General features: G+C 39.7%; 1 protein-coding gene across 1 annotated transcript in view; it reads right to left on the bottom strand.

The window, feature by feature from the left end:
- The window catches only part of LOC126335346 (structural maintenance of chromosomes protein 4-like), a 298,803-nt gene that overhangs the window by 61,287 nt on the left and 217,717 nt on the right, over nucleotides 1-19,799 (bottom strand). Inside the window, 1 exon segment of the mRNA XM_049998531.1 lies at nucleotides 3,439-3,562. Within this exon segment, the coding sequence (XP_049854488.1) occupies nucleotides 3,439-3,562 (124 nt within the window).

Raw genomic sequence — 19,799 nt, 5'->3', positions numbered from 1 at the left:
TTGACGCACTGAAGAACTTATGACTTGGTTTCAGATAAGCCATAAATTTACATACAAAACTGTAATAGGAGAAGATATTTATTGTCCAAAGAGATATGAACCCATTTAATTTTTTAAGTAATTCCGTACAACGTTAAAATCAAAGAGTGCTACTTACTGTAAAGAAGACATGTCAAATTGCAGGCAGGCACAATTAAAAGACACCCACATATAGCTTTTGGCCACAGCGTCTGTCAGTAAAACACACGCGCACTCACACACACACACACACACACACACACACACACACACACACACACAAGCAAGCAAGCACACCCCATTCGTACACAACTGCTAACTCCAGCATCTCTGGCCAAAATGTAGCATGAAGTAGGACACAAGTAGCAATCCAGAGGAGGAGGGGGAGGGGGAGGGGGAGGGGGTGGGGGTGGGGGTGGGGGTGGGGTGGGGAAGGGGAAAGGAAAGGGATAGTAGTCTATTGGTGGGGAGAGAGATGAATGCTGTCTGATGGAGCCTGCATGGACTAGGCTGCCAACAGGCACAGTGTCAGGAGGTTGTGGGGCAGGGAGGTGGGCAATAAAGAAGCAAAAAACGAGAGAAGCGGGGAAAGACAGGCGAATTCGTTGGCAGAAGGCTGCAAATAAATTGGGCAGGAGATGAGAATGGGAAGGAGATGACAGGACAGAGGGAATGGAAACTGTTGGGTGGAGGGTGTGGGGCAGTATGTTACTGTAGGTTGAGGCCGTTATAATCATGGGAGCAGAGAATGTGTTGTAAGGATAACTCCCATCCGCGCAGTACAGAAAAGCTGGTGTTACAGGGAAGGATCCAGATGGCTCGGGTAGTGAAGAAGCCATTGAAATCATGTGTGTTGTGTTCAGCTGCATGTTGTGCCAAAGGTTGGTCTACTTTGCTTTTGGACACAGTTTGGCAGTGGCCTTTCATCCTGGTGGACAGCTGGTTGGTAGTCACACCAATATAAAAAGCTGTGCAATGCTTGCAGCACAGCTAGTAAATGACACAGCTGCTTTCACAGGTGGTCCGGCCCCCAATGGGGTACAATAAACCTGTGAGAGGACTGGAATAGGAAGTGCTGGGTGAGTGGATTGGCTAGGTTTTGCACCTGGATCTTCGACAGTATGACGTTCAGTTTTTTTGCTCTACAATAACGAAACTTATGTTAGAAGACTGAAACGTGTTTTGTTAGCAAAGAGGCAATACATTATACAAGAATTTTATTTCATTTAGCAAAAGAGTCATATTTTCAAATTAAGCAATAAAAGCTTTCCTTAAAAAATTATAGAGTGAATCACTTGATATTCAACCTCTACGGATACAGTCATTCATTATGTGTCCTCTACCCTCTTCCACAATAGCCTTGCTGAATCCCTAGCCTTTCAAATTTCATCATAAGGAAGGGAACAATGCAGAACAACAAAGAAAGAGTAACAAGTAGACAAGCTGATAAGAAGGGAAGAGTCATCTGAAATCTGGATCTGGAAAAACAAAATATACAAGTAATGACTTAGTAGTAACAGTGGACTAATAGCTAAGATTCTAAGCTTACAGTATACAGCAGAGGTTTTTTTTAACACTGGCTATTCCTGAATACAAGTTTAATCTTGAAGCATTGAAAGGAAGATGATGGTCTATGTCTCAATCCACAATTATCAGTCTGATTCCATGTTTGGAAAAAAAAAATTGGGATGTGAACAAAATATGTTTAATTTTGTACAGCATGTGTACATATCATTAGTTGAGGACAGTTAAAAATTTAACAAGGTCAAATCATAAAACCATAAGCAAAATATGATAACTTTAATAGTTAAATGTCAAATTATGCATGGTACCTGATTTTAATAAATGTAATAAATATGAGAATACATAAAGATATACAATCCACAATTATCAGTCTGATTCCATGTTTGTTGTTGTTGTTGTTTTTGTCTTCAGTCCTGAGACTGGTTTAATGCAGCTCTCCATGCTACTCTATCCTGTGCAAGCTGCTTCATCTCCCAGTACCTACTGCAACCTACATCCTTCTGAATCTGCTTAGTGTACTCATCTCTTGGTCTCCCTCTATGATTTTTACCCTCCACGCTGCCCTCCAATGCTAAATTTGTGATCCCTTGATGCCTCAAAACATGTCCTACCAACCGATCCCTTCTTCTAGTCAAGTTGTGCCACAAACTTCTCTTCTCTCCAATCCTATTCAATACCTCCTCATTAGTTATGTGATCTACCCATCTAATCTTCAGCATTCTTCTGTAGCACCACATTTCAAAAGCTTCTATTCTCTTCAGAAACAACTTCCTGATACATAAATCTATATTCGATGTTAACAAATTTCTCTTCTTCAGAAACGCTTTCCTTGCCATTACCAGTCTACATTTTATATCCTCTCTACTTCGACCATCATCAGTTATTTTACTTCCTAAATAGCAAAACTCCTTCACTACTTTAAGTGTCTCATTTCCTAATCTAATTCCCTCAGCATCACCCGATTTAATTTGACTACATTCCATTATCCTAGTTTTGCTTTTGTTGATGTTCATCTTATATCCTCTTTTCAAGACACTGTCCATTCCGTTCAACTGCTCTTCCAAATCCTTTGCCGTCTCTGACAGAATTACAATGTCATCGGCGAACCTCAAAGTTTTTACTTCTTCTCCATGAATTTTAATACCTCCTCCAAATTTTTCTTTTGTTTCCTTTACTGCTTGCTCAATATACAGATTGAATAACATCAGGGAGAGGCTAAAACCCTGTCTCACTCCTTTCCCAACCACTGCTTCCCTTTCATGCCCCTCAACTTTAATAAGTGCCATCTGGTTTCTGTACAAATTGTAAATAGCCTTTCGCTCCCTGTATTTTACCCCTGCCACCTTTAGAATTTGAAAAAGAGTATTCCAGTCAACATTGTCAAAAGCTTTCTCTAAGTCTACAAATGCTAGAAACGTAGGTTTGCCTTTTCTTAATCTTTCTTCTAAGATAAGTCGTAAGGTCAGTATTGCCTCACGTGTTCCAACATTTCGACGGAATCCAAACTGATCCTCCCCGAGGTCTGCATCTACCAGTTTTTCCATTCGTCTGTAAAGAATTCGCGTTAGTATTTTGCAGCCGTGGCTTATTAAACTGATAGTTCAGTAATTTTCACATCTGTCAGCACCTGCTTTCTTTGGGATTGGAATTATTAGTAAAAAATAATTGTGATGTGAACAAAATATGTTTAATTTTGTACAGCATGTGTACATATCGTTAGTTGAGGACAGTTAAAAATTTAACAAGGTCAAATCATAAAACTATAAGCAAAATATGATAACTTTAATAGTTAAATGTCAAATTATGCAAGGAACCTGATTTTAATAAATGTAATAAATATGAGAATACATGAAGATATATTCTTCTTGCCACTAAAAGATGGGAATTGAAGAATACCTTTTCTTGAGTTGTCCAACTCCAATGCAAGAGTAGCTTGTAGTTGTGGATCAGGCAATGTCTGACTTCTTCCTTGTTCTGTTTCCAGCTGTCTGAGTAGCACTGAATGCATTTCCACTTTGTGCTGCAAACACATGGTCAGACTCATTATCCTCTAAGATCTCCTCTATCAACAAACACAATGGTCACAGTGCTAGAGGCATAAATCCATAAATCGTAAAGCATAATGAGCGAATTAAACAGAGCATATTCACAGATTATATGATGAAGCAAAAGTTTTGATATCAAGGAAGAGAATAAGTATCTGTTAAGGAGAATGATAACATTTCAGAGTTGTGAATTGAGAGAGCTCCATGAGATATTCCATGAAGAAGGGATGGAATGAGGAAAGCAAAAAAGATTGGGATCCAAACTAGCTGAGACTAAAGGAACAATAGTTAAAAATGTAACAGTACTACTTTATGTTCACAAACACAGTGGAAATAAAATAAGGATGATGATTACAAATGTGACACCCTTTAACAAACATACAATAGTGTTGTGTTAGCAAAACAACACAAATAACTTAGGTGTCTGTCAAATTTTCAATTTCAAAAGCTAAGGACTGGCCGTCCACCATATACAGGATAACCTTGTTCATAAGTCCTTCTTCCATGAATGTAAGTATGATTTAGATTTGTTTCAGACAAAAATATTTTTCTTATTCATGACATTTTTACATTAGTAAATTTTCAATCATTTAGCAAGTTTTGAACCCATTTTAACCTCAAATAGGAACATTCTAAATCAAAGTAGAGTAAATACATTACAGTGATTAATTACATAATAAATGTACTTTTTTGAGTTTAATTGTGGTAACTAAGAGGCATGAGACAGTGGCTGAAGTAAAAAAAAAAATCCCCCCCCCCTCTCTCTCACTCACTCACTCACTCACTCACTCACTCTCTCTCTCTCTCTCTCTCTCTCTCTCTCTCACACACACACACACACACACACACACACACACTCACTCACTCTTGTAAAGGTGATCTGCAACCACGTTTCATGACACACAGATTAGTTTCACATGTAAACTGATTCCTGTTCCTCAGTTTTCGTAGTGGAAACCAGAATTTTCTACTTGATCTTGTGGACTTAAACTGTTCCATGGTTTGCAACCATTTGGTGCACCTTACTATGTCCAAACTATGTAGAAGTCCATTTCCAGCTTCCATATTTCCATCAACAAGGAACAGGTTATGAGCTATTGAGGGCAAAGTAGACTTGAAAGTCAAATTTTATTTAATAACATTTAGTTTTGTATTTTTATTTTGTTATGTTGAAAGTGACTGGCTGCTGATGGTAGGTATGTGATTTCTGGTCCAATAATATTTAACTGTCAAAAGATTAGCACAAGTATAAAGCTGCCTGACAACAAAAGTTGAAGCATCATTAGGGCTGTTCTCTTTTAGTACTTCACTGTGAGCAGTGGCACTATGCAGTAATGGAAAAGTTTTATTCTGATGATTTCATTATTATCTGAACAGAGCAGGAGTGAATCAGACTGCAAAAAGAAGTAATGCACCCTCACTGAAAACAGATATGCGATCTAGAATTTAAGTGTGAAAAGTTTTTATAGTGTCTTGTAGAACACAGCCAGCTATGCATTTTAACTTAATTGAGCACTGGACGATGAGCTAAAAATGTTCTGTTCACCTTCCTAACGATCACTATTCTCATAATAGAACCATCACTGGATGGGAAATTACTTGCGGGCAATATGAATAACTTAAAAAGTGTTGCAAAAAAGTGGTAAGAATTTATTTATTTTCTTGTTTTAGTTATCATACTACATTTATTGACAGACTGCATTCCCTTAACTTATCAGATCTTTGTAATTTACAAGTCAGATGTTACAGTAGTATGTACTTATATCCTCCTAGCACAATTTCTGTATATCCTGTTCCATACTTCAAAATTACTCTTTCATCTAGACATCGCATTCTTAGGTCATACAAATCATGATTTACAATATTAGGTAAGGGATACATTACGAATCATAGTGAAGAGACGCATTGAATTGCAGACAGGCACGATAAAACAAAAAGTTGGTTACAATTTAACTTTCATCCAAAGCCTTCTTCAGAAAAGAAAACATATACACATTCATTCATACAAGCAAGCACACTTCATGCATACGTGACCGCCAACTCTGGCAACTCAGATCCGAAAACTGTGCTGGCAACCTTCATGCCTCCATGTAGTCCCTGCATGCTCCAACAGACAGTACTTTTCTCTCCCCCGCGTGTACCTTGCTATCCCTCACTCTTCCCCTCCCCTCCCTTGCCCCCCACCAATCACTGCTTTCATTCCATGTGACAGCTGCATTCCAGTCCGAGCTACCAGTCATGTGTGTGTGAGAAGTTCTTGCTTGTGTGAATATGTATGCATTTTCTTTTCTGAAGAGGGCTTAGGCTGAAAGCTAAATTGTTAGCATTGTGGTTCACACTGCTACAACTGGTGGTCATGTGTGTGAGCTGAGCTTGCTTGTGAGAATATATATATTTTAAAATGAAAGCGTTGGTATGTTGATAGACACACAAACAAACACAAACACACACACAAAATTCAAGCTTTCGCAACCCACGGTTGCTTCATCAGGAAAGAGGGAAGGAGAGGGAAAGACGAAAGGATGTGGGTTTTAAGGAAGAGGGTAAGGGGTCATCCCAATCCCGGGAACGGAAAGACTTACCTTGGAGGAAGTTGAGGTGGAAGTATAGATGTAAAGAAGTTGTTGAATGACAGGTGAGGAATGAGCAGCGGCAACTTGAAATTAGCGGAGGTTGTGGCCTGGTGGGTAATGGAAAGAGAGGATATACTGAAGGGCAAGTTCCCATCTCCGGAGTTCTGAGAGGTTGGTATTGGTGGGAAGTATCCAGATAACCCAGACAGTGTAACACTGTGCCAAGATGTGCTGGCCGTGCACCAAGGCATGTTTAGCCACAGGGTGATCCTCATTACCAACAAACACTGTCTGCCTGTGTCCATTCATGCGAATGGACAGTTTGTTGCTGGTCATTCCCACGTAGGAAGCTTCACAATGTAGGCAGGTCAGTTGGTAAATCATGTGGGTGCTTTCACACGTGGCTCTGCCTTTGATCGTGTACACCTTTCGGGTTACAGGACTGGAGTAGGTGGTGGTGGGTGGCTGCATGGGACAGGTTTTACACCAGGGGCAGTTACAAGGGTAGGAGCCAGAGGGTAGGGAAGGTGGTTTGGGTATTTCATAAGGATGTACCAGGAGGTTACGAAGGTTAGGTGGACAGCGGAAAGACACTCTTGGTGGAGTGGAGAGGATTTCATGAAGGATGAATCTCATTTCAGGGCAGGATTTGAGGAAGTCGTATACCTGCTGGAGAGCCACATTCAGAGTCTGATCCAGTCCCGGAAAGTATCCTGTTACAAGTGGGGCACTTTTGGGGTTCTTCTATGGGAGGTTCTGGGTTTGAGGGGATGAGGAAGTGGCTCTGGTTATTTGCTTCTGTACCAGGTCGGGAGGGTAGTTGTGGGATGCGAAAGCTGTTTTCAGGTTGTTGGTGTAATGGTTCAAGGATTCCGGACTGGAGCAGATTCGTTTGCCACGAAGACCTAGGCTGTAGGGAAGGGACCGTTTGATATGGAGTGGGTGGCAGCTGTCATAATGGAGATACTGTTGCTTGTTGGTGGGTTTGATGTGGACGGATGTGTGAAGCTGGCCATTGGACAGATGGAGGTCAATGTCAAGGAAAGTGGCAAGGGATTTGGAGTAGGACCAGGTGAATCTGATGGAACCAAAGAAGTTGAGGTTGGAGAGGAAATTCTGGAGTTCTTCTTCAATGTGAGTCCAGGTCATGAAAATGTCATCAATAAATCTGTACCAAACTCTGGATTGGCAGGCCTGGGTAACCAAGAAGGATTCCTCTAAGTGACCCATATATAGGTTGGCATACAAGGGGCCCATCCTGGTACCCATGGCTGTTCCCTTTAATTGTTGGTATGTCTGGCCTTCAAAAGTGAAGAAGTTGTGAGTCGGGATGAAGCTTGCTAAGGTAATGAGGAAAGAGGTTTTAGGTAGGGTGGCAGGTGATCGGCGTGAAAGGAAGTGCTCCATCGCAGCGAGGCCCTGGATGTGCGGAATATTTGTGTATAAGGAAGTGGCATCAATGGTAACAAGGATGGTTTCTGGGGGTAACAGATTGGGTAAGGATTCCATGCATTCAAGAAAGTGGTTGGTGTCTTTGATGAAGGATGGGAGACTGCATGTAATGGGTTGAAGGCGTTGATCTACGTAGGCAGAGATACGTTCTGTGGGGGCTTGGTAACCAGCTACAATGGGGCGACCGGGAAGATTGGGTTTGTGAATTTTCGGAAGTAGGTAGAAGGCAGGGGTGACTCCTAATGATCCAACTCCCTAAGACACTATCCAAATTGAATCCTGACTGGAACAGTTGAGTCCTCCGTCACAGCGGGGCCCACCTCCTCTTCTTCAAAAACATCCTCTCCAAACCTTCCAGGAATTTCTCATTTCCAGCCTTGCCTGTCAATCCTTCATGAAAAACCCTAATCCTACTCCCAACATCACCACAGCTGAAGCCCAGGCTATCCGTGATCTTAAGGCTGACCGATCCATAGTCATTCTTCTGGTGGACAAGGGTTCCACAACCGTGGTACTTGATCGTCGGGAGTATGTGGCTGAGGGACTGCATCAGCTTTCAGACAACACCACAAACAAAGTTTGCCAAGGTAATCCCATTTATGATGTCCAGGTGGAGCATCAAGGAATCCAGAGAACCTTAGGCCCCCTACAAAACCTTTCATCTGACTCCATAAACCTCCTGACCCCACCGACAACCCGCACCCTTCCCTTCTACCTACTTCTGAAAATTCACAAACCAAATTATCCTGGCCGCCCCATTGTAACTGGTTACCAAGCCCCCACAGAACATATCTCTGCCTACGAAGATCAACACCTTCAACCCATTACATGCAGTCTCCCAACCTTCATCAAAGACACCAACCATTTTCTCGAACACCTGGAATCCTTACCCATTCTGTTACCCCCAGAAACCATCCTTGTAACCATTGATGCCACTTCCTTATACACAAATATTCCGCCCATCCAGGGCCTCGCTGCGATGGAGCACTTCCTTTCACGCCGATCACCTGCCACCCTACCTAAAACCTCTTTCCTCATTACCTTAGCCAGCTTCATACTGACTCACAACTTCTTCACATTCGAAGGCTAGACATATCAACAATTAAAGGGAACAGCCATCTGAATCTGTTTAGTGTATTTTTCTCTTGCTCTCCCTCTACGATTTTTACCCTCCACGCTGCCCTCAAATACTAAATTGGTGATCCCTTGATGCCTCAGAATATGCCCTACCAACCGATCCCTTCTTCTAGTCAAGTTGAGGCACAAATTTTTCTTCTCTCCAATTCTATTCAATACCTCCTCATTAGTTACATCATCTACCCATCTAATCTTCAGCTTTCTTCTGTAGCGCCACATTTCGAAAGCTTCTATTCTCTTCTTGTCTAAACTATTTATCATCCACGTTTCACTTCCATACATCGCTACACTCCATACAAATACTTACAGAAAGGACTTCCTCACACTTAAATCTACACTCGATGTTAACAAATTTCTCTTCTTCAGAAATGCTATCGTTGCCATTGCCAGTCTACATTTTATATCCTCTCTACTTCGACCATCATCAGTTATTTTGCTCCCCAAATAGCAAAACTCATTTACTACTTTAAGCGTCTCATTTCCTAATCTAATTCCTGCAGCATCACCTGATTTAATTCAAATACATTCCATTATTCTCATTTTGCTTTTGTTGATGTTCATTTTCTTATACTGTTGATATTCCAACTTCGAGTTTCCATTGTTTGAAACAGGATTTATTATTTTACATTCTTGAACTTGCAGTATTTACAACAGAATCCTTGCTATTTTTCTTAAGTTATTATACTGTGGTTTACAGCACAGTAATTCATTTTACATTTACGAAATAGAGTAAGGAAACTATTGGTTAGAGAATGTGGGAACAGTGAGTTAATGGAGATCTAGGCCAGGAGGATTATGGAAGCGAAGGATTTGTTGCAAGACTAACTCAATCTATGTAGTAGTATAATGAAAAGAATAGTTGCTATTACCATATAGTGGAGATGCTGAGTCACAGACTTGCACAACAAAAAGACTGTCACACAGTTACCTTTTGGCCAACAAGTTTTTGTCAGAATTAGACAATACAAACACATATAGACTCAAGCATACACAACTCACGCACACACACATGACCACAATCTCTGGTAGCTACAGCCAGAGGCACTGTGGCTCTAGCCACCAGAAGCTGTGGTCATGTGTGTGTGAGTTGCGTTTGCAGAGTGTGCGCCTGAGTGTATGTTGTCTAATTTTGACAAAGGCTTTGTTGGCCGAAAGGTAATTGTTTGATAATCTTTTTGTTCTGCCTATCTGTGACTCAGCATCTATACTATATGATGAGCAGCAACTATCCTTTTCGTTATATTGTTACATTCCATCCTGATTTTCCCATTCATGTAGTTCAGAGAAGCCCATGTTGCAGGGAAGGATCCATATGGCTTTATTTATTTTGGAGATGTGGCGTGTGTGTAGTTGGAGTTGCACAGTAATAATATCTTATGAAGGGAACAGAGGTGGTTCTGGGATGTCCTCATCACGGAGATGTATTTCTGTATTCTCTACCTGGATCCTTCATTTCAGTATCAGCTTCTCTGAACTACATAGATGGGAACTATCCTTACAACACATCCTTTATCCCCACAATCCTCCTGGTTTCTATCTCCACTAACTCACCTACCCATTGTTCCCTCACCCTCTATCCATTACTTACCCTTTTCTTGCAACACCATCACCTGCATAATCCTCCTGGCTTCATTCTTCACTAACCCCACTACCCATTCTTCTCTCACCCTCTACCTTCTTTTTATATATATATATTGTTACACTCCACCCCAAATTTCCCATTCATGTAGCTCAGAGATGCCAATGTTGCAGGGACTGATCCAGATGGCTTTATTTATTTTGGACATGTGGTGTGTGTAGTTGGAGTTGCACAGTAACAATATCTTATGGTGTGTGTGTGTGTGTGTGTGTGTGTGTGTGTGTGTGTGTGTGTGTGTGTGAGATCTAGCTCGTCAAAGGTTTTTTTCTAAACTTCAGCAAAGTTTTCCTTCTCCTTTTTTTGTGTGTGCCTGTCAATGACTAAACATGTCTTCCATACTCCTAAATTATTGAAATTCATGAAACTGTGGGCACTGGCTACATATGGAAAAGCATCATTTATTTATTTCTATGAAACATTATTTTATTTCATATGCAAAGGCATAGGGTGCTACTGATTATTTGCATTATTAGTATCCAGAAATTTAAGTTCCAACATAAGTGGCTAATAAGACAAACTAATTTTTCTCAATTATCTGTGAGTCTCATAAATGGGGGATGCTATTTAAAATCAAACAATGGAAAATCCAGGACGGAATGTAACAATATTATGAAAAGGAAAGTTGCTACTCATCATATAGCAGAGATGCTAAGTTGCCGATAGACACAACAAAAAGATTCTCACAATTACAGCTTTTGGCTGTTAAAGCCTTCATCAACAATAGATCTCACACAAACACACACACAAAATCTTTCATTGTGAGAGTCTTTTTGTTGTGCCTATCTGCGACTCAGCATCTCTGCTATATGGTGAGTGGAAACTTTTCATGATATTGAGGATATCAGTTCGATTTTTACATAAATATTTTTAATAAGTATTTGAATACAGCATCATACTAAAAAAAATGTAAAGCATGTGTGATAAGTTTGGAATGTCTGTTCCATATACAATATAGTCTGATTGTTGATGAAATCAACATATGAGTAAGTGCTCTGTAACCTAATTCAATGGAAGGTGCCCTTGGAGATGTTTGTATCTGCTGACTGGGTATTGACTTTTCACAGAATGGTTACAGCCCAGTTCTCTAAAGTAAATAGTGAATTTAACACATAATCAGCCGTAAATTACCAAGTACACAAAAACGAAATGAAAAGCATACCATCCTATCACTTTATGCACATGCCAAAACAGAAATGAGTACATATAAATAAAAGGAAAACATAAATATGTTGTCTATTCACTAATCTGATGCCACTTGAACTCCTGAAAATTGTATATGTTTGTTTGTTGTGGTCTTCAGTCCTGAGACAGGGTGGATGCAGCTCTCCATGCTCCTCTACCCTGTGCAAGCTTCTTCATCTCCCAGTACCTACTGCAGCCTACATCCTTCTGGATCTGCTTAGTGTATTCATCTCTCTCTCTTCCTCTATGATTTTTACCCTCCACACTGCCCTCCAGTACTAAATTCGGGATCCCGTAATACCTCAGAACATGTCCTACCAAGGGATCCCTTCATCTAGTCAAGTTGTGCCACAAACGTCTCTTCTTCCCAATTCTATTCAGTACCTCCTCATTGGTTATGTGATCTACCCATCTAATCTTCAGCATTCTTCTGTAGCACCACATTTCAAAAGCTTCTATTCTCTTCTTGTCCAAACTAGTTATCATCCATGTTTCACTTCCATACATGGCTACACTCCAAACAAATACTTTCAGAAACGACTTCCTGATACATAAATCTATATTCAATGTTAACAAATTTCTCTTCTTCAGAAACGCTTTCCTTGCCATTACCAGTCTACATTTTATATCCACTCTACTTCGACCATCATCAGTTATTTTGCTCCCCAAATAGCAAAACTCCTTTACTACTTTAAGTGTCTCATTTCCTAATCTAATTCCCTCAGCATCACCCGATTTAATTTGACTACATTCCATTATCCTCGTTATGCTTTTGTTGATGTTCATCTTATACCCTCCTTTCAAGACACTGTCCATTCCATTCAACTGCTCTTCCAAGTCCTTTGCTGTATCTGACAGAATTACAATGTCGTCGGCAAACCTCAATGTTTTTATTTCTTCTCCATGGATTTTAATACCTACGCCGAACATTTCTTTTGTTTTCTTTACTGTTTGCTCAATATACAGATTGAATAGTATCGGGGAGAGGCTACAAACCTGTCTCACTCCCTTCCCAACCACTGCTTCCCTTTCATGTCCCTTGACTCTTATAACTGCCATCTGGTTTCCTTACAAATTGTAAATAGCCTTTCGCTCCCTATATTTTACCCCTGCCATCTTCAGATTTTGAAAGAGACTATTCCAGTCAACATTGTCAAAAGCTTTCTCTAAGTCTACAAAAGCTAGAAACGTAGGTTTGCCTTTCCTTAATCTTTCTTCTAAGATAAGTTGTAGGGTCAGTATTGCCTCACGTGTTCCAACATTTCTACAGAATTCAAACTGATCTTGCCTGAGGTCAGCTTCTAGCAATTTTTCCATTCATCTGTAAAGAACTCACATTAGTATTTTGCAGCTGTGACTTATTAAACTGATAGTTCTGTAATTTTCACATCTGTCAACCCCTGCTTTCTTTGGTATTGCAATTATTATATCCTTCTTGAAGTCTGAGGGAATTTCGCCTGTCTCATACATATTGCTCACCAGTTTTGTTAGGCCTGGCTCTTCCAAGGCTGTCAGTAGTTCTAATGGAATGATGTCTACTCCCGGGGCCTTGTTTTGACTTAGGTCCTTCAGTGCTCTGTCAAACGCTTCACGCAGTATCATATCTCCCATTCCATCTTCATCTACATCCTCTTCCATTTCCATAATATTGTCCTCAAGAACATCGGCCCTGTATAGACCCTCTATATACTCCTTCCACCTTTCTGCAACCCTTCTTTGCGTAGAACTGGGTTTCCATCTGAGCTCTTGATATTCATGCAAGTGGTGCTCTTTTCTCCAAAGGTCTCTTTAATTTTCCTGTAGGCAGTATCTATCATACCCCTTGTGAGATAAGCCTCTAAACCCTTACATTTGTCCTCTAGCCATTCCTGCTTAGCCATTTTGCACTTCCTGTCGATCCAAGCTACCCATTTTTCTTCTATTGTATTTCTTTCCTCCATTTCTGTCAATTGTTCCCTTTTGCTCTCCCTGAAACTCTGTACAACCTCTGGTTTAGTCAGTTTATCCAGGTCCCATCTCCTTAAATTCCCGCCTTTTTGCAGTTTCTTCAGTTTTTAATCAATAGTTCATAGCCAATAGATTGTGGTCAGAGTCCACATCTGCCCCTGGAAATGTCTTACAATTTAAAACCTTGTTCCTAAATCTCTGTCTTACCATTATATAATCTGTCTGAAAGCTGTCAGTATCTCCAGGCTTCTTCCATGTATACAACCTTCTTTTATGATTCTTGATCCAAGTATTAGCTATGATTAAGTTATGCTCTGCGCAAAATTCTACCAGGCGGCTTCCTCTTTCATTACTTAGCCCCAATCCATATTCACTTACTATGTTTTCTTCTCTCCCTTTTCCTATTCTCGAATTCCAGTCACCCATGACTATTAAATTTTCATCACCCTTTACTATCTGAATAATTTCTTTTATTTCATCATACATTTCTTCAATTTCTTCGTCATCTGCAGAGCTAGTTGGCATATAAACTTGTACTACTGTAGTAGGTGTGGGCTTCGTGTCTATCTTGGCCACAATAATGCGTTCACTATGCTGTTTGTAGTAGCTTACCCGCACTCCTATTTTTTTAAATTCATTATTAAACCTACTTCTGCATTACCCCTATTTGATTTTGTATTTATAACCCTGTATTCACTGGACCAAAAGTCTTGTTCCTCCTGCCACCAAACTTCACTAATTCCCACTATATTTATCTTTAACCTATCCTTTCTCTTTTTAAATTTTCTAACCTACCTGCCCGATTAAGGAATCTGACATTCCACGCTTAGATCCGTAGACTGCCAGTTGTCTTTCTCTTGATAACGATGTCCTCTTGCGTGTCCCCGCCCGGAGAATCGAATGGGGGACTATTTTACCTCTGGAATATTTTATCCAAGAGGACGCCATCATCATTTAATCATACAGTAAAGCTGCATGCCCCTGGGAAAAATTACGGCTGTAGTTTACCCTTGCTTTCAGCCGTTTGCAGTACCACAATAGCAAGGCTGTTTTGGTGAGTGTTACAGGGCCAGATCCAGACTGTTGCCCCTGCAACTACTGAAAAGGCTGCTGCCCCTCTTCAGGAATCACATGTTTGTCTGGCCTCTCAACAGATACCCCTCCGTTGTGGTTGCACCTACGGTACGGCTATCTGTATCGTTGAGGCACGCAAGCCTCCCCACCAACGGCAAGGTCGATGGTTCATGGGGGGAGGGGGGCTGAAAATTGTTATGTCATTTAATTTGTGAGATTTGTAAATGAAATTGTGGTTGATGTGGACTTGTACTAGTTTTTGTAGTTTTAATATATGTGGCTCGAAGGCCAAATGGGCGAGTGTCACACTATAAAGGTCTATGATTCGGTTCACACTGGTACAAAATATTTTGTCGGATATTCCTTTTTTTAGCCTCTAACAATGAGTTGTATGTGTGTAAAGCAAGGCTTACTGTAATTTGGACCCACGTTTAGCTGGTAGTTCTCTTATAACTGGCTGGGTAAGTCAGTTCAAAGGTCAGAGGAAGGCGATGGTATACCACCATAAATAGCATGGTGCCTGCCATGATTGTACTGTATTGTATTTATTGGCCCTGTTGTTTAGAAAAGCATCTTTTGCATAAGACACTGGACAAGTCAAGTCATGAGGGTGAGTCAAACGAAAACCTTAAATATTTTTTAAAATATCATTTATTGTGCAGAAGTGGTACAAAGGTGTATCACTTTTCAACATAATCTCCCCCACACTCAATGCAAGTCCTCCAGCACTTACAAAGTGCAAAAATTCCTTTAGAAAAAAATTCTTTTGGTAGTCCGCACAACCACTCATGCACCGTGTGGCGTACCTCTTAATTAGAACGGAACTTTTTTCCTCCCATTGCGTCTCTGAGTGGTCCAAACATATGGAAATCACTTGGGGCAAGGTCTGGTGAGTATGGTGGATGAGGACAACATTTAAAATGCAGGTCTGTGATAGTTGCAACTGTTGTACAGGCAGTGTGGGGCCTTGCATTGTCATGTTCCAAAAGGACACCTGCTGACAGCAATCCACGTCACTTTCATTTGATTGCAGGTGGCAGATGATTTTTTTGGAGATCTGTGTATGATGCACTGGTGGCGGTGGTCCCTCTACACATGTAATGCTCCAAAATGACGCATTTTGTCATCCCAAAAGAGAGTCAGCATAACCTTCCCTGCTGATGGTTCTGTTAGAAACTTCTTTGGTTTTGGTGATGAGGAATGGCGCCATTCCTTGCTCACTCTCTTCATTTCTGGTTGGTGGAAGTGAACCCAAGTTTTGTCCCCAGTAACGATTCTTGCAAGGAAGCCATCACCTTCTCGTTCAAAGTGCCAAAGAAGTTCTTCACCAGCATCAACACTTCGTTCTCTCATTTCAGGAGTCAGCTGCCGTGGCACCCATCTTGCAGACACTTTGTGAAACTGGAGCACATCATGCACAATGTGGTGTGCTGACCCATGACTAATCTGTAAACAAGCTGTAATGTCATTCAGTGTCACTTGGTGGCTTTCCTTCGCTATGGGTTCAACTGTTGAAATGTGCTGTGGAGTCACAACTCGTTGTGCCTGACCTGGAAGAGTAGCATCTTCGACTGAAGTCACACCATTTGTGAACTTCCTACTACATTCATAGACTTGCTGCTGTAACAAACATGCATCACCGTACTGAACCTTCATTTGCCAATGAATTTCAATAGGTTTCACACCTTCACTATGCAAAAACTGAACAACAGAACGCTGTTCTTCCCTGGTGCAAGTCACAAGTGGGGCGGCCATCTTTATACTGATACTGTGATGGTATGTGTGCATTTGCAGTAAGCTGCCACCTAAAGGCCATTCTGCATGCTGTTTGTAGCACGCTTACCAACTTACAGGATAACAGAGCGAAATTTCGATTTGTTATTACAAATTTAAGGTTTTCGTTTGACTCACCCTCGTATAAGCACACTTCTGAAAGTGATTTCTGGGCATACTTATTTAAGGTTACAATAATAAAATTTATACATTATGTATTTATACAACATACTTCATTAATTTAAATATTTTTCGATGAAGTAAAAGCAGAGATGTTGTAAATGTGACTTTAGATTTTCCAAAGTTTTTGACCTCAGCTTTTTATGTTTTCAGGCAGTTAGGGAGTTTGTTACAAAATTTAACCCCCATGTGGAAAGTACCTTTTTGGCACAGAGATGTGTTGATTTGGGCTATATGTAAATTTTTGTTTTGTCTGGTAAACTGATCACGTACATCGCAGTTTTTTTTTGTTTTTTTTTGGGAAGGGGGGGGGGCATTCTGCAGTCCTTACATATTACATTTACTTTAAAGAATAGAAGGATCCCATACTATACACTCATGCTAATGGAGGAATGTCAGATATCATAAAATGGTTTGCAAGAGTCTCTAGATCTGCATCCAAACAAGATTCTAATCAGAGTTTCCCCAGAAAGTGACTCCATATTTAAGGCAAGAATGGAAGAGGGCATGATAAACATTCATTACTGTTGTCTACCCACAACATTTCAGTGCGCAAAGAAGGTACCATGGCTTGCTCAGTTCTGCTTTAAGGTATTTAATATGCTTCATCTACATTAGATTAGATCCGTGTTGAGGAGATCCTCAAGTGCTTTTAAGTCCTTGTGCAGATCATTTTTGTTCCTGGTATTGTATGTATGAACTGAGCTGTTTGTTGGAAAGAGAGATATATTATTTAGGACAAATTTCATTTAGAAGTAAATATACTGAGAGGCAGTAGTTAGTATACGCAGTTCTTTGAAGAGGTTTCTACAAGACGTCCGTGACTTTACTCCACAAATAACACGTATTACATGCTTTTGGACTCTGAAAACTTTTGTTTGTCTTGAAGAGTTACCCCAAAATATTATACCATATGACATTATGGAATGAAAGTAGGCAAAGTATGCAAGCTTTTTCACTTTTATGTCGCCTATGTCTGCTAACACTCGAATTGCAAATACAGATTTGTTAAGGCGTTTCTGCAATTCTGTGGTGTGCTCCTCCCAACTGAATTTATTATCAAGTTGTAATCCCAGGAATTTAAGACTGTCAACTTCTTCTATCTGCTCTTCTTCGTACTTTATGCATATGCTGGGTGGAAACCCCTTACAGCTTCTGAATTGCATATAGTGAGTCTTTTCGTAGTTTAATGTCAGTGAGTTGGCTTTAAACCATTTATTAATATCCATGAAAATATCATTAGCAGATCTTTCTAGAACTACACTCGACATACTATTTATTGCAATACTTGTGTCATTTGCAAACAAAACGAACTCTGCTTCTGGCAGTGTAACTGATGAGAGATCATTAATGTAGACAAGAAAAAGCAATGGCCCTAACATGGATCCTTGTGGGACCACCACATGTAATTTCTTCCCATTCTGACGATGACTGATGACTTAATTCACTAGTCCCTTGCACTGACACCCTTTGTTTCCTGTTAGCGAGGTATGACTTGAACCATTTTGCAGCACTGCCCGTGACACAATAGAATTCTGATTTATTTAAAAGGATGTTGTGGTTTACAAAATTGAATGCCTTTGATAAATCACAGAAAATACCTCCTGCTTGTAACTTGTTATTTAATGAATTAAGTACATTTTCACTGTAGGTGTAAATAGCCTTTTCGATATCAGAACCCTTCAGAAATCCAAACTGTGTTCTTGATAATATGTTATTTGTGGTCAGATGGTTGAGAAGCTGCCTGTACATTACTTTTTCTAAAATTTTTGAGAATGCTGGCAAAAGTGAAATCGGTCTGTAGTTTGATGGCATCTCTTTATCCCCTTTCTTGAATAGAGGCTTAACATCTGCATATTTCAGCCAGTCAGGAAATGTCCCAGTTATAATTGACTGGTTACACAAGTAACTTAGAATTGTACTAAACTCACAAGAACATTCCTTAATTAACTTTGTTGATTTTTCATCGTAACCACTAGAATGCTTTGTTTTTAAAGATTTTATTATGGAAGTTATTTATTTTGGTGGAGTGAGTGACATATTCATGTAGCTGAAGCTATTTGTAAAAGCTAGTTTCAGATATTCAAGGGCATTATTTACTGATCCTGACAATCCCATTCTATCAGTAACGGATATAAAGTACTTGTTAAATAGATCTGCCACACTATGCCCATTGGTTATTAATGTGTCATCTACCCTTAATGCTATTTGCTCCTGTTCCTTTCTGGTTCTACCAGTCTCCTCTTTCACTATATCCCATATTGTTTTTATTTTGTTCCCTGACATTGCTATCTTCTTCTCGTAGTGCATTTGTTTAGATGTCTGAATTACTTTTTTTAATATTTTACAGTATTCCTTATATTTAGCTAAATCATCAGCATTGGAGCTATTCTTGGTCAACAGATACATTTTCCTTTTTGTCTTACAGAAAATCTTTATTCCTTGTGTGATCCATGGTTTTATTATAGACTTCTGTTTAATTTGAGTAACTTTTAGAGGAAAACAGTTTTCAAACATGGTACTGACATTATTCATGAATGTGTTATATTTTTCATTCATGTCATGAGCACTATAAACATCTTTCCAGTTCATATCTTTGAGCAGTTTTCTAAAACACTCAATTTTTGGTTGACTGAATACTCACTTGTACTCAGATTTAGCAGTCTTGACAATCTGCTTAGAATTTACATCTAAAACAAGGAGCTGCATGTCATGATCTGATAGTCCATTTATTACAGGTTTTATGATATGATTTTGTTCCTTTGATTTGTCTATAGAAATGTTATCAATGGCTGTCCTTGAGGATTTAAAATCCTAGTTGGAAAGTTTACAGTGTGAGTTAGATTGAAAGACAAAATTACTAACTGCAGCAAATGTTTACTGGAAGATTGAATTAGAAAATCGGTATTAAAGTCAGCAGCAATCAAAATTTCTTTGTTTCTTACTGTTAAATAACCCAAAAGAGCTTCTAGATGATTTATGAATAGATTATAATTTCCTGCAGGTGCTCGGTAAATAGTTACTATTCTATAGGATCTGTTATGGAACACTACTTCTGTTGCACATGCTTCTAGATGCTGCTCTAAACAGAATTTATTAATGTCAATGTTCCTGAATTTAGGTAGCCTTTAATAAATGTGGCAACTCCTCCTCCATCCATATCTACTCTGCAGAAGTAGGAAGCTAGCTTAAATCCTGAAATGTCTAATATATCTATACCAGTGGTCACTTGATGTTCAGAGAGGCAAATTATGT

This window comes from Schistocerca gregaria, chromosome 2, assembly GCF_023897955.1.
Source record: "Schistocerca gregaria isolate iqSchGreg1 chromosome 2, iqSchGreg1.2, whole genome shotgun sequence".
Taxonomy (NCBI): domain Eukaryota; kingdom Metazoa; phylum Arthropoda; class Insecta; order Orthoptera; family Acrididae; genus Schistocerca; species Schistocerca gregaria.
Note: the sequence above shows the minus strand (reverse complement) of the source record. Positions and strands in the feature narration are given on the sequence as shown.